General features: G+C 36.2%; 1 protein-coding gene across 2 annotated transcripts in view; it reads right to left on the bottom strand.

The window, feature by feature from the left end:
* The window catches only part of TBC1D19 (TBC1 domain family member 19), a 161,249-nt gene that overhangs the window by 125,168 nt on the left and 19,180 nt on the right, over window positions 1-16,901 (bottom strand). For both annotated transcript variants that reach the window (XR_013966477.1, XM_080797659.1), the window contains exons 2-4: window positions 7,125-7,197; window positions 5,910-5,955; window positions 2,059-2,134 (exon numbers count right to left, since the gene is read on the bottom strand). Coding sequence is in view for 1 of the 2 variants with exons in the window: in XM_080797659.1 (XP_080653785.1) it covers window positions 2,059-2,134; window positions 5,910-5,955; window positions 7,125-7,197 (195 nt within the window). In the remaining variant the exon portion in view is untranslated. The remainder of the gene's footprint in view (window positions 1-2,058; window positions 2,135-5,909; window positions 5,956-7,124; window positions 7,198-16,901) is intronic.

Raw genomic sequence — 16,901 nt, 5'->3', positions numbered from 1 at the left:
CAGACACTAACTGGTAGAGGATGTATTTAGTGTGACTACAGTTGAAGAATCAATTATTTCAACAAATCGTGTTCCATGGGCTAAGCACTGTGCTGGATGCCGAGAATAAAAAAACACAATCCCTGCCCTTAAAGAACGAAAAATGTGCTGTGAGGATTGACAAGTTTCCTGTAAAAAGACAAGTGGCAAACATTTTAGACTTTGCAGGTCATAGGTATCTATGCAACTACTAAACTCTGACATTGTTGTGTGAAAGCACCCACCGACAAAGTGTAAGTAAATGAACAAGATTATTTTCCAATAAAATATATTTTATTCATTCCTATAATTTTCATGGGTCACAGATATTATTATTCTGTGGGCTTTTCAGCCAGTTGAAAATGTAAAAGAAAATAGTCTTAGCTTGCCAGCTGTACAAAAACAGGTGGCAGGGCAGATCTGGCCCAGGGGCTGTGGTGTACCAACCCCTGAGTTAGTGGGTAAGTCTGGAAAGAAATGAGAGGAGTAGCATACATATATACACAATACATATACTTACCCATCATACGTGTTCTCAGCAACTGCAGTGGGCTTGAAGAATGGACTATTATTTACCTCTCTACCTCTTCTTTTCCATCATGATAGGAAAATAACTTTAGTAACTTCTTTCTCACACTTAATATGCTAAAACTGATACTTTCTCCAAACCCTTTGGAAATTTTCAAATTTCACCAAAAAAATATTTATACCCAACCTTTTACTTTTTTGAGTTTATATCTTTTTACACATATATCATTTAATGATTATGCATTATGACATATCAATAATACTGCCTGATTGCTAGACCTAAAGGTACCACCCAGAGATAAGAATATATTACATACTTCCTCAAATATCTTCATGTTATTGCTTCCTTTCACCATCTGATTTTGAGAGCTTTTTAAGTGAAAACAGAAGTTGAAAAATAAAAAAGCTGCCTCACATCCACTGCTTGGATGGTGAGAACTCAAAGCAGCAGATTATTTCCCAGGAGCAAAACGAACCACTATGATAACTGAGGCTGAGTGATGGGTTCATGGAAGTTCTTTGGGATATATTTGAAATTTTTCATGATAATCTCTGAGACTATGATCGAGAAAGGTCCACTCTGTGGTGCCCATTAAACCCCTTGGCAGTGGTAGAGAGTCTCACACTCAGTGCCGTGAGGAAGGCTTGCGGAGGCTACCTCAGAGGCTACCTCATAGGCTACTCCATAGGCAGGTGCATAAGGCCCTGCTGAGGTGAAGAACAGTCTAGAGATCAAGGGCATGTGACAGAACGTGTTTCTATTTTAACAGTTCTTTACAGTTTTCCGTGTAAAATCATTTCTTTTTTTTTTTTTTAAGATTTTATTTATTTATTTGACAGAGATCACAAGTAGGCAGAGGCAGGCAGAGAGAGAGAGGAAGGGAAGCAGGCTCCCTGCTGTGCAGACAGCCCGATGTGGGGCTCGATCCCAGGACCCTGAGATCATGACCTGAGCCGAAGGCAGAGGCTTTAACCCACTGAGCCACCCAGGCGCCCCTCGTTTCTTTTTTTAAAGTGAATTTTAGTTGTTTCAGCCCATTTTAGACAGCAGGTTCATTTGAGTTCTGTGACAGAATACAGTTAGTAAATAGCAGCCTGCTGTGAGAACAAACCAATTTCAAATAGAGTATCAGTATCACTGGCTTCAAAAGCCAATATTTCAAAGGAAGAGTGAATCAGTTCATTCCCATCTCATTCTTTTAATATCACAGGGCATGAGGAATAAATGGTCACATAATACTTTCATTACATTTACAATTTTAGGCCAGTATGGTACATGATTTTTTCTCCTTCTACTCAACATTTTCAGGATAACTGTAGTTATTTAGGTGTGCTTCTTGGTTACTGAAAGTAAAAAGGAAGAGCATGTAAATACTATTCACATTGCCGGAGTGGGTCTTACCCAGACTACTATACAATGAGTAATATATACTACTGATATCAATAAGGATCTTCTATTCTGTATTATATAACTTGGCAAGGAAAATAAAATTGAAATGAACGATAGCCAACCTGTGCTTTCCTCATGTAAACCAAAGGTTCTTTCAGATGTTCAGGAGGTGCAGCAGGGTGACTAGGTAAAGGAAACCTACAGACAAAAAGAGGCAGCTAAATGTTGTGCATTACCTTGATAACTAATTAATTTTCTTTGTTAGAAATTACTTACCTCTGTGGTCCACGTCATAAGTGAACTAGAATATCTGTTAGCAATATTGTGTGTTTATAGAAGGTACAACAACATAATAAAGCATTCTTATCCTACTAGTATTGTAGTTTTAGATTAGCAATTTAATCACTTGTTAAAAGTTGAATTGCACAATAATCTGAATTCATAATTTGAGGTAACTTTAAAATCACTGAGCTTTGTAAATGCTCATGTAAAAATTGTCAGAGCTGTTATTTTTAGCATAAAAATATTGTAACATTTAGAGGAATTTTTTAAGGTTGAAAAAAAATCCATGAACTTGCTAACATATCAACTGTTTTCATTTCTCCCAATTTCCTTTTCAATATGATTATATATTTTTTACATAGTTGAAATGATAATATAAATACTATCTTTCAAAAGAGCCATGTTCTAATATATAATCCACAAATTTAATAAAATTTTAAAATGTTAATGTCTTATGGATTCTTTCTGTTTTCTATGTAAATTTATATTCATATTCAAAATGTATTGTTTTTATTAAGAAAACATTTATTCAACAAATATTTGAGCCATTCTAGGTACTAAGTATACAGTGGCAATTGAGACAATATTCCCTGTTCTCATATACCCAACATTCTAGTGAAGAGAGACAGTCAATAATTATAAAAAGAAACAAATTAATAGAACAATATCAGATAGAAATACATGCCATGAGAAAATGAGAGCGAGGTAATGAGATAGAAGTGATTTGGAAGGGAAGGAGTCTACGGGAGCTAATACTTGAACTAAGACATAAGTGAGAAGGAGCCAACCGTACAAAGATCTAGGGGAAGAACATTCCAGGCAAGAACATTTCAGGCAAGACCCTGAGTTAGGAACATTTAGAATGTTTAAAAATCAGAAAAAGCCAGAATGGTTGGAATATAATGATTGAGACACAGAGTGACATGAAATCACAGAGCACAATGGGAAAACATAACAGTTCAACATTTACTTAGAGATTCCAGTCTCTTTCACAGGAACGAATAGCTCCTATTGAAATTAGTCTTAACACTTGTACCTACAGCAAAGCAACCACGTTCCAACACTCAGGAACCATACACTGAATTTTCAAGAAATGCCTCATCCAAAGTGGATGAGTGTTTATGATATACCAAGCTTAATTATACCTATCCCAGGACTTAAGATTAAAATGCTCAAATGTCCAAAGGAAACACATCTGGAATAGAAAAAGCAACTTGTTCAATCCAATCTCTAAAACAGTTTCACTAACTAATTATTTCTAGCTAATTGTTTTTTCCTCTAAAATCTATACTCCATGTACCTAAATAAATCATCTTTCCCCATTCACAAATGAAAAAAAAAAAACTGAGCCTCAGTATTCTCTTCTGCAAAATGGTTGTAATAAAAAATTCCACAATCATAGAGTTGTTGTGAAGATAACATTCCATAAGGCAATGTATTTAAAGTGCTTAGCACAGTGCTTACATAAAATATCATTTAATCATGTAAATTACCTATTAAATATTAATACAACAATAATTAAATAAGCTTGACCCCATGACCCCAAGATCATGACCTGGGGCAAAACCAAGAGTCGGTCACTTAACAGACTGAACCACCCAGGCGCCCCAATTAAGTAGTCAATATGAAGTGGGAAGAACTAACCTAGCCTACAATTAAAGTTTCAGGTAAATAATAGAACACAAAAATTTTTCTCTCTCTTTTAAACAAGAATTGGACAAAAATCTTTGTCATGTTTTCTAAAATGAAGTTAACAATTTTCATGTATCATCTGTATAGTTCATGTGTTTACACCTTTATTAGGTAAGAGCATTTTTTTTTTTTACACTTAACCTAGTGAATTCTACTTTACTTTTTGCGTTCTTCACTTGTCCATCTAATGATTTCTGCCAATGAAAAATGCAACACAATATACTAAGTCCACTTTATTCTTCTGATTTATGTTAGTGGAAACACTTCTTCTCCACCCTGGATGTGTCCTTTCCTGTGAAAAGAGCTTCATTACTGTAACATTCTTGGCCTCTCTCTAGGGCTTTACTTGTTATACCACAGAAGAGGTATAGTGCTTTATCCAACTTTTAAATTTTGGAATAATAAACTGACCATACTCACCAATGTTATTTAACTAGAAGGTAAGTTTATTTAATTCTGGAGTTCAGTTAAAGGACTCATTTTGCTTTTGCATTAAACTATGTCCTCTAATCTAGTCTTCACCAGTAATAAAAGCATAATTTTGATCACCCATTTGTCTTTATGTTTTATCTTATTTCTCAATTTCTTCAGAACCCAAGTGAGTAAAAAAGGTATTACTTACTCCTTCAAAAATCCCAACAACTTATTAAAAAATATTTATTTAACATCTATTGTTAGGATACTGAAAATAAGACAATGAATGAAATATTGTCCTTCCCATCAAGTAAAAAGGCACTCACTGTTCACTCACAGAACAATTTTTAGGAATGGATTAGACAAAAATAGCAATCACCAGTAATATCTCCTCAGATGAGAACTCACTGTTTGTAATTACACAGAACCAGATGCTTTTATTCCACCAGTACTGCACATAAAGACACAGTTACAAGCTTTCTGTGTAATAGGCAAAGAGATAAATCACTATGTTCATATTAGTTTAAGTAACCTGTGCCATCTCTATACATACTGTACATTTAACACCTTACTTATCATGATAAACACCTATTTCTTGGTGACTAGTACCAGGGGTATGGTCACAGTCAACTTCCATTAACAGATAGCACTTAAATATAGTATTATTTAAGAATTTGTAAATCTACTGGAAAAATGGTGATAAGCAAAGAAGTAAATACTAGTTTTTTAAATGTGTGTCTAAGCACAGGTCCACAGGCCTTCATCTGAGTCTCTTTATTTTTACAAACAATCCTGATAAACTGGATTATCTTGTTTCCTAGTTAACAGCAGATTAGAAGGGACAATTATAAATGGAAGTGTTAGAATCTAGAGAATGCTAGAGACATACACATTGATAGCAGTAAAAAAAAAAAAGAAAAGAAAAGAAAAGAAAAAGACATAAGAACTCCATTATACTATAAACTCCATGAAGGTAGGGATTGATTTCTTGTTCTATACTATATTCCCAGTGCCTAGCATAGTGCTAGCACATGGTAGGTGCTCAATGAATAAGTGATGAATAATGGGATATTGAATAAACTATAAAAGCTAACTCTAGACCTCTATTTTTTTATAATAACAAATAGTTATATATACTTCAATACACTCTGAGGGCAAGTCCACATTAACAAAAACATTGATTTTTCTTAATGATACCAATTTTGCAAAAAAACCAGGAAGTTAATTATATTTTATATTTAGAATGGTTGCTTTATAAAGATAGAAAAAGGGTAATATCCAAAATGGCAATAATAAAAAGAATGTTGATAAGCTTCAGTTATCTGAAATATTGGCTTAATTCCCTTACTATACTAGATAAATAAATTGTTAATATAAAAATATTGGTGTAAAAAACAACACTTATTAATTATTCATTCTCAGGCAAGACTTTGATTTTTAAATGCATTAACTTACATGAAATGTTATATATATACTAATGAAAAATAACAATATAATGAGTGTACACAGTAATACTATATTCATTACTTACAAAGTAAATACAGCTAAACATAACAGTATCTCAAAATACGTAGGAAAAACTCACACACTCAGTTCACTATAAACAGCATTCTGAAGTTTCTTCTCCCAACCTATTTTTTAAAAAAGAATAAAATATATGAACATATTAGTTTTAAAAATAAGCATACATCATAATTAAATTTATCTCACTAAGAATCTAACATTGTATTCATTTGTGGAAGAACTTTATCAATTGCCAATTGCTGTGTGTTATTAAGGAATTATTTCCTATACATTCACTCTGTTGGCAAATACTGAGTACAAAATTATCAGTATGACACTATTTTTTAGGTAAAACTATTGCACCATTTTCTCAGGATGGGAGAAATCCTTCTTCCATTGCTAAGGTACCCAATGAATACTAAAACAGTGCTGGCTACTGTACTACCAGTCTATCAGGAATGTACCAAGGGAAGGGCAAGAAACAGCCAGGCACTTGACAAAGATAGATCATAAGCAATTAGTTACAACTAACTAGTCAATAAACTCCTGAAGAACAAGAACATTACTATAAGGTACCATCAGACCAGTGAGCTTGGCTGCTAACTACTTGAACTTTTCTGGGTAAGTAAACAACTTAACATCTCAATTTCCATGTGCAAAGGTTAGAATAGGGAACTTCTTGCTCTAAAAGAAATCAGGATTTTCTTTTCTTTGAAAGGATAGAAAAGAGGAGGGGGAAAAGAGTATAGAAGGAAATGAAGTATAGAAGGAAAAGAAGCCACAAATGAAAATAAGAGAGGGAATGGGGTGCCTGGGTGGCTCAGTGGGTTAAAGCCTCTGCCTTCCGCTCAGGTCATGCAGAGCCCCGCAGAGCCCCGCAGAGCCCCGCAGGGAAGGGAGCCGGCTTCCTCATCTCTCTCTGCCTGCCTCTCTGCCTACTTGTGATCTCTGTCTGCCAAATAAATAAATAAAATCTTAAAAAAAAAAAAAAGAAAAGTAAAAGAGGAAGTGCTTAGTGAGGGGGTCTCTTCATACATTCAGGATGTATTTTTATCAGGAAGTAAGCAGCATTCAAAACTGATTACATTAATGCAGTGATTCCCACAGTGTTCCTGGATTTTTGCAGCATTTTATTGAAATATCTGAAAGTTCTAATTCTCCTCAAACAGAAACCTATCCAGCCACTGTTTCATAATTTTGAATAAGTAATGGGAAGTTTAAGGATAAAATGTTCCCTCCAAACAAAGTATTTTCTTATTTTGCCTTAAAGAATTAGGGGGGAAAGCAACTTACAAACCTGATATTTTAAAGAATTCCTTAATATCTTCTTTTAGTGACTGAAGTTTAATCTCAGGTCTCTGAAGACTGGCCTAATTTTAGAAAGAAGAAGAAAAAGAAGAAAGGAAAAGACAGAGGTCAAAAGTAAGCCATTTGGGTTATTTGATATGAAGGAAAATTTTAAAAAGGAGTGTCTAAATGTACATACAATTTTAAAAATCCCTTTTTGAAGCCAGAGCACTTTAGAATTATCTAAAATAGCTCTTAAGAGAGAAGACTTTTTCCACCTACTCTTAAAATACAGGATCTGTGATGGTACATTGCAGTTTAATATTTAACATTTTTATCTAGGATTTTTACCTTTGTGAATACTTAACATCTATTTTTCTAATAGGAAAAATACTCAGATTTTATAAATTCTCTTAATATTATATCAAACATATACAGTAGCATTTACACCTACATAATGACCAAAAACCCAGTTGCCTCCCTTATAAATAGATCTTCAAAAAGTGTCTTCCTCAATGCAAATGTCTTGCTCAATGCAAACCTTCATTTGCTGTGCATATTTATGGAAAACACAAAACTATTAGTTCACTAATATCTCCTTTATCTTCAAGTGCATGCTTCCTATTCTGTTGGTTTTTCACTCTGTAATTTTAACAAAAAGTAGTAATTTCTCCCATTTATAATGTCTTTGATTATTTTCAAAGTATTGCTCTTTTACCTAGTTCTTTTTATCAAATTCTAAAAGTCTATTCCTTAAGAAGGTGTTAATATTAGGATAATTCATGATAAGCATTTTAAACCTAAGAAATAAAAAACTGATCTTCCACTCATACTTTGTTCCTTCTCTTCTATTTCTTAATCCTCATCTATGAAATCACAATGCACCAGATCTTCTAAGTCAGAAATTTCAGTTATTCTTGATTCCACTCTAACTCCACAAAGATTCAACCCCTTTCTGGGAAAATGGCATTGGAAGCAGTGAGTTATTTTTTGGTTTGGGTGGGTTTTTGGTTTTGGTTTTGGTTTTGGTTTTTTAATCTCCTTGATTTCCACATAAAAACAGACCAAGCAACTCAATAGGAAAGCCCAAATCCTGTGGAAAATATTTACAAAATTTGATGATAAAACTTAAAATACAAACAGTTGGGGACAAACCAACAGTGACAGACCCGTATGGTATTAGCATTTGTGCAGGAAAAAGCAGAAGGAAGCAGTGGGATATGTGATGGATGTGAAAACAGCAAGACCCCCAAAATAGCCAACACTGTTTTCACTGGAACCTATGAAAGGCCAATTTTAGAACAGGAGCTAAAACTGGGAGGGGTTTTTGCCTAAGTGAATATAGCAGATGAGGTCTGAAAAGACTGTGGCAGCCTAGCACCTATGAATTCTTGACATTGGCCAACCAGCACCCCTTTCCAGATAAGGCCATACTGAGGAGAAAATACTGATAGAGTAATAAAAATTGATGATGACAGAGAACCAAAGTATTACCTTGAAAATCAATAAATAAAGGAAAAGGCGTGTATCTTATCTTTCCTATAGAAACTGCATCACAGGATAACTAAATAATAGATATGGGGAAATGTCTCTTGATAAAAGTATTCCAGATAATAACTAAAACAGATGTAATGAGTATCAACATTTCGCAGCCCCTAATAAATTACTAATTCTAGGCATTGAGCAGAAACAGCTGTTAAAAATGCAAAAGACAACCAGACATTATGTGCTTCTTAATGAACTTAACAACCACTCCACTGCTAATAGTTATGGCCAAAGGAATGACACCTCAGTCTGATCAAGCCCCTAGTCCAGTTGTCAATTTACAAGTCATACAAAGGACAGAGGACCATGTTAAGCTGTACCATGAGGGTGCAATCAGAAAAATCCACGATAACGAGTTGTTCTAAAGGTCAAATGGCTCTGCTCTTCAGCTCATAAAGTATAAGGAAAACAAAGGGAAGGGGAAAACCTATAGATTTAAAAAGATATCAAAATAAACTTCTTCAGGCATGCCTGGGTGGCTCAGTCGGTTAAGCAACTGACTCTTGGTTTGGCTCAGGTCATGATCTCAGAGTCATAGGATTCATCCCACGCCAGGCTTCACGTTCAGTCAGCTTGAGATTCTTTTCCCTTCCCTCTCCCTCCCCTCTGCTCCTCCTCTGGCTCGCACAAGCTCTCTGAATCTCAAATAAATAAATAAACTAAATCTTCAAAAAAAAGTTTAAAAATAAAAAAAAAAATTAAACTTTTTAAATTGGCAAGACCAAGTTAGAGTGTCTTCATGTGAGGGATCTACATTTGGTAAATAAAACTACCAAAAATTCAGGAAAGTGATTACCACAAAGATGAGATTGCTTGGGAGAGAGGAGTTTGTGATTGTGATGGGGTGGGGCAAACTGAGGGATTTGTGTGGCTGGCAAAGTTTCATTTTTTTTTTTTTACCAGAGTGGTTGTTACAAGTTCATTCATCTTATAATTGATTACATTATAGGTTTGTTTTATACAGCTTCTGTGTTTTATTTTAGGATAAAAAGTGTCAAAAAAGAAAAAGAAAAATATGTCTCCCAATTTATTCCTTCTCTCCATTCTAAAGTCCCACACTTAAGCCTAAATCCTCATCATTTCTCATTTGGATCACTGTAACAGCTTCCAAACCATGTCTTGCCACTTCATTCAAATTGCAGTTACTCCCCACCTGGCATTTTTACACTCCCTTAGTCTATCTTCTTTCCTAGTATTTATTACCTCCTTATATGCCATATGATTAATGTATTTATTATATTTATTGGTATATTGTCCGTCATCCTAAATTATAAATGATAAGCTCCACTAAAACAGGTATCTTTGTCTTTCTGTTCACTGTTATAGCTCAAGTGCCTAGAACAGTTACTTTCACATAGTAGGTTATCAATAAATGTTTATTGATCAAATGAACAAATTTCTCCATTTATTAATCCATCCTCTGCCATTTTCTTCCTAAAACATAAGGCTTTCTTAACTGCAAATCTCCATAGCATAAACAAGAAGTCTAAGCTTTTCAACAGGGCACACTTGGCCCTTCACAATGTAGACCAGTTTATCTCTCCAAATTCATCAGCTGCTCTTCCACCAAGCTAACGACATCTCTTTTCTTACACTTTCTCTCCCCAAGACACCCTACTCTCTAGTCATAGTGAACTACATTCAATTATCCCCCAACTGTTACATATTTTAAGGTTTCCAGGCTTTTGTTCATGTTGCTCTTCATGTTGCTCCCTCACCACCCTGACAAATACCTACTAGTTTCCAAGACATCTCTCAGATACCACCTCCTTTATCAATTTGTCCCTATCACTTCCCCACAAAGATAGTACAGTTCGTTCTTCTGTTACAGCACTCATCAGATTATATTGTAATTTTTAGCTTACCTATTTTTCTTTTTGACTCTTAAATTCAAAGGACCATGATTTCATTTTTGTATCTCAAGTATTAACTCAGTATTAACTGTTGCTTGGCAAAATTATATTGCTCAAACCACATTCTATTCTTTTTATCCAGTTTTCACCCAAATAAACAAGGAACTTTATAAAAGTTATTTTTAATTAAGGAGACTGGTTTCCAATCTGTTATCCCTAGGATTTTAAAAGTTGCAAAATCTTGCTCATTATTCAAAAATATCAAAGCAAAAGGAAATAGGCTTTCTTTTACAAGTGTGTATTTGGAAATGACTCTTAGGCAGCAAAACTAAAAGAATTTTAAGAGAAGAAAAATGGGTTACTACTTCTAAACATTTTCAGTATTTTAAGATTGCTAGATCTCCTAGATATATTTTTTAATCAAAGGCAAACCAAATTCATAATCATCAACATAATTATAAAAATCTTGAGAAATTTGGGGTGCCTGGGCAGTTCAGTTGGTTGGGCATCCAACTCCTGATTTCAACTCAGGTCATGATCTCCGGGTCATGGGATTGAGCCCCATATCAGGCTCCGCACTGAGCACGGAGCCTGCTTGAGATTCTCTCTCTCCCTCTCCCTCTGCCTCATACCCCCACTCACACTCTCTAAAAAAAAAAAAAAAAAAAAAAAAAAAAAAAAAGACAAATTTGAAAATCAAAAGCAGGCCAGTGACAGGAAGACAACATGGTAAGGCAGTTTTCAAACATGTTTTAGCAGCATAACCCTTTTTTCAAATGAAATCTGAGCCAAATTAAAAACCTCACTATAAAAAAAACCCTACTATATGAAACACATTGAAAGTGATACTAATAGACAATGAAAATGAGTATTCTCTCATTGCTAAGGTATAATTATGTTAGAAATGTGTAGATTTATTATGATATAGCTTCAATATCCAGTTTGTTTTTGGTTGCTCAACATAAATAAAGAGTTTTAATACACAGAGATAAGTGGTTGCACTTTTAATAGCCTTCTTGACAATCTCAGCACACTCCCAAATTAAACTGCTGCAGGAACTCAAAAGAAGAGTACTTGGAAATATTTATTTTGAGCACAAATCACTGAAGGGGCGCCTCGGTGGCTCAGTCGGTTAAGCATCCAACTCTTGATTTCAGCTCAGGTCATGATCTTAGGATTGTGGGACTGAGCCCTGTGTCAGGCCCCACATTCAGCTTGGAGTCTATTTGAGATTCTTTCTCTCCCTTTCCCTCTGCCTCTCCTCCCAATCATTCTCTAAATAAATAAATAAATAAATAAATAAATAAAATCTTTTAAAAAAGAAAACAAATCACTGATATTAGTTTTCATAAATACAAAAATCACATGCAGAGCTTTTTATGCTTATGCTTGCAGAACTACACGTCATGATATTACTACCATATGACGTGTCACTGGCTCACTAGTCCCACATTGTGGCAGTACACCATGAAGGGAGACTCTGTTGAGCAGATGCACCTTCACTCTGCCTACTATCTGAAGTAATATCCTCACCTGCACAATGAACCATGAGTGCACATCTGCAAATCCAAATATTCTGGAGACCAGTGCAGAATTATATCCTTCCTCATCGATGACACATTTATAAGTGTCTCTAATATATGAAGAGGATGAAAGGAACAGGTTTTTTTCCTGGGACTTATCTAGAGACAAGTTAATTTGGAAGCACAACAGTGGATTATGAAGTATTTAATATAGTAACAATTCATTTGAAAGAGTGGTGCTTCTTAATATATTTTTTAAATTATGAATTTTTAAATAAATAGGACATTTTCCGAGTCCTTGGGTATAACAAAGCACAATTTTAAAACTATTTGGGACTAAATGAGGATAGGATTTGGCATCAGAAGACCTTGAATTATCTCTCAACTTGATCAAGTCATTTAACCACTCTGTATCTCAGTATTCTTTATGTTTTTAACAGGGAAAGTAATACCTGAACTAGGTTATTGTGAGTCTTAAATAAAAAATTTTTCAAAGTTATTTTTAGTTGGGAAGTCCAGTGTAAATTAAAGTTGTGTTATAAAATATGAGATATCCAGATGACAATGGACTGAATGTAAAAGACTAGCAGGGAGAGAGTGACTGGAGGTAGAGGTTTTTTAAACATTTACAACAAAATTTAACCCTTTCTTTAAACAAAACACCTCTAACTCACTATAAGAGCTGGTAAAAATATGGTAAAAAATAAAATCCAGGGGTGGCTGGGTGGCTCAGTTGGTTAAGCATCTGCCTTCAGCTCAGGTCATGGTACTGGGATCAAGCCCCTGTCCCCCGAGCTCTCTGCTCAGCGTGGATCCTGCTTCTCCCTCTCCCTCTGCCCGCACCCCCCCCCATTTGTACTCTCGCTCTCTCTGTCAAATAAATAAAATCTTAAAAAATATATATCTATATACATATATATAGATATATATATATATATGAGATCCAGCAAGCATGTACATTACCCTGCATATATTCGTCACCCATTTATTTATGTTGACATTTCTGACATCCTCCACCATTCTGCACTCTAAAAACACATGACCGTCTCTGCCCCTGACACACACACATGAATTCAGTTTCTTTCTACTTCCACCAGAATAGTCTTAATCCAAAGCATTAGTCACTAGCAATCTTAAATTTCTAAACTTGGTAAGTAAAGAAAACGAGAAGCAAAGTGGATGATGTTGTGGCTGAGTCCAAGAAGCTGGGAGGTAACCTGAGACTAAATATTTCATGAAGTACAACCAGGGCCTATCATGTCTAAAAAGGCGGTTCCAAGGATCTTTTAACTCCCTTTAAAGAGGCCCCATCCTCTCCACTTCTCACTATGCCTTCATGCAAATCCTGGACTTCATCTTTCTGCGTCTGAAGAATCACAGAATTTCAGGATTAAATGAAGCTACAGAGTTCTTCTAGGTCAGCTAACCATTTAATAAAACTCTTCTCCAAGTGGTTTTTCTAGCTTAGAAACTCTAACTTAGAAACTCTAAACTAGGGTGAGACTTAAGATGGCTGAGAAACAAGGAAACCCTGGGCTTTCTTCATCCCTCAAACACAGCTAGACCAACATCAAATCATTTTGAACAACTAGGAAATTGATCTGAAGATTAAGAAAATAATCTTTACAATTAGAGGGAGATGCAAGGTTCAGAGATGAAAATTGGGGGAGAGAAAAGCCACGGTGCCACAGAGGGAAGAGAGCCCTTTACATGGAGAGAAGTCACAGAGAGAGAGGAGGAGAACAGCAGATAGGGTTCCTGCAAGTTGTTGTGGGTGGGGATTCCTTGGGTCGCACTGGGAGAGAACATGGTCCTTCCTAGAGTACATTTGGAAGAGAGTATCTTGCCTCTTCAAGGACAAAAGACCCACCAGCTGCCACTGAGTAGCTGTTGAACAAGCTGGGACAGAAGCTCACTTAAAAGGCAGATAACTTGATCAGTTTTTCGCGGTGCTTCACCATAGACTCCAGGCACCAGTGTGGCCCTGCAACTGCTTTTCTGAGACAGAGAAGTGCCAGGCACAGTGCTGTGAGGCTCTCCTCCTTTAAGACTTGGAGTTTTGAATCCCAGCCACACTCCAAAGATAAAACATAGGAGAACAATGGCTTGGGCACAGACAGATTGAGGGCAGGAATCTGACAGAAGCCTGGGACAGGAGGGGAGATTGTTTGCCTTTCTATGAGGGCCTTCTGAACAACCACACCCCTGAATTCCCCTCCCTGGGGAAGAAAGAGCAGGGTGATGCCATTTTCCCCACCACACCCCACCCTGCCCACCAGCACTATCAGACTTCAGAGAGAAACACAGTGCCCCTGGTGGAGGTTGGAGTTGCTTACAGCAAACCTCAGCCCCCTGTGCCTGGCAGGGGCATCTTTACCAGGGCAGGTCTGACTGCAAGCCAATGCAGTGGGTCTCTCCCCCAGGGGACCAACACAGGCCCTTTGCAAGTACCAAATCAAATGAGCATAGAGTGTTCTAAAGCATCAGTTTCAGTTCTGGTGGAAATAGGACGAGGCTTCCCCCACCCCTTTTTTCTTTGGAATCAGGCTTACGGGTTTTGTTCATTTGTTCGTATGTTGCTTTGTTTCCTTTTGTCATTTTTGGGATCAGGCTGTTTTTTCTTTTTTTTCCTATTCTTTTTTTCTTCTTTCTTTTTCTTTGGAATCTGGCTTATAGTATTTTGTCTGCTTGTTTGTTTGTTTGTTTGTTCCTTTTCCTTAGATCAGGGTTTGTTTGTTTGTTTTCAGGCTTATCTTAACAAACAAATCAAAGCACACTTAGTTAGAAGTCCAAAGACCCCTCAGAGCAAGCAAGGAGGAACTCTGCAGAGGACTGACCTGTGGGAGAGAGAAGCTAAAACACAACAGCAGAGTGCACACAGAAAAACTTCCTGAAGTGCCAGGCCCTGGACAGTGTATGACCCCCTTCTTAATACCATACTCTCAGGAGCAGGAAACATAACAAGCTTTCATAATATGCAAAAGACATAATCTAGACATAATGACAAAATGGAGAAATTCTCCCCAAAGGAAAGATCAAGAAGAAATCACAGCCAAAGATTTGCTCAAAACAAATATAAGCAATATACCTGAATAAGAATTTAGAACAACTAAGAATAAAAAGAATACTAGCAATACTCGCCAGGCTTGAAAGAAGCATAAAAGACAGCAGAGAAACCCTTGCTGAGGAGATAAAAGACCTAAAAGCTAGTCAAGCTGAACTAAAAAATACTGTAACTAAATGCAAAACTGACTGGATGTAATCATAACTGGGAAAGGGAAGGGTATTTTAATATCCTTTTCAGATATTGTAGATACTCTCCTGTGATGGTATATCAAAATTTGACTAGCAGTTCCCTAAAAATTAGTTGCACAATGGTATCTGAACCTCAGTAAAGTTTTCATGTTTTATTACATAAACATGTATCGCTCTACCTTGCACTCTGAATCAATCTTCTACCTATACATGATTTCACAACATTATACACTGATCATTTTGAATATATTAAGTGATGCAGTGGACACATTTCATTAAATAATACCAAAAAGTAACATTCTTTAACATCACCATAAATATCATCAGAAAAGTCTTTAAAGGAGCACCTGGGTGGTTCAGTCAGTTGAGTGGTTGCCTTCAGCTTGGGTTGTGATCCCAGGGTCCTGGGATCAAGCCCTGCATTAGGCTCCCTGCTCGGTGGAGAGCCTGCTTTTCCCTCTCCCTCTGTCTGCTTCTCTGCCTACTTGTGCTCTCAGTCTCTCTGTCAAATAAATAAATAAAATCTTAAAAAAAAAAAAAGAAAAGTCTTTAAGTATTAAGGAGCCATCAAGTTCACGGTAGTGATTTCAAGTTTTCCAGAATCTAAGTGTCTTTCATCTCTGTACCCCAAGAATCAGCACAATAACTATCACATAGTAAGTACTTCATGAACATGTTCTCAATGAATCCATTTGCACTAAAGATTCCTTAGACCTACAGCTGCAAAACCCCATGGGAAACACAAGATGATTGGCCTAGTTTTCTGGCATTTTTAGTCAAGACATGAAGATACCTAATAAAAAATAATAATAATGCTACCATAAGAAAAAAAAATGTTACAACAGAGGTATCATCCTTAGAGACAGAAACAATTCATTCTAACTGAAGAACTGGAAAAGGGGAACAAAAGAGTATAGGCTAAGTAAAGAGACTGAGTAAAGGCCTGGGGATGTTCTTGTACACTATCACTTTGTGGATAAATAAAGTGGAAGATGAAGCTGGAGCACTCTCTCCTATTCCCATCTATTGAACTCACCAGTGCCATATTAATATTCTTTACAAAATCCTTCATGTCTTCACCCTCCTCAAAATACCTCAATGACCCCATTCAATACCTACAGAATAAAAGAAAATTCATTCTGGCATTTATGATCTTCTAAAAACCTAGTACTACCCAACGTACATAATCTTATCTTTTGTTGGGAAGAAAAAATCTTCCTCTAGGCTTTTTTTTTTTTTTAAGATTTTATTTATTTGACAGAGTAAGACACAGCGAGACAGGAAACACAAGCAGGGGGAGTGGGAGAGGGAGAAGCAGGCTTCTCGCTGAGCAGCAAGCCTGATGCGGGGCTTGATTCCAGGACCCTGGGACCATGACCTAAGCCAAAGGCAGACGCTTAACAACTGCATCACCCAGGCACCCCTTCAGAGATTCTTCCAGCCGGTCTAAGAATTAAGTTGACAATAAACAGATTAACAGGAGAAAATCAAATTTAATTTCATTCATATGGGAATCCCACATACATAAAAGGTTCAAAATAGAAAGGTAAAATGAGGTGTATGTGCCATCCTGAGCTAAAGAATGGTGTAGAAGCCTGGGGCTTCAAAGGG

The sequence above is a fragment of the Martes martes genome (assembly GCF_963455335.1).
Source record: "Martes martes genome assembly, chromosome: 2".
NCBI classification, from domain to species: Eukaryota; Metazoa; Chordata; class Mammalia; order Carnivora; family Mustelidae; genus Martes; species Martes martes.
This window is presented reverse-complemented; position numbering and strand designations above follow the sequence as displayed.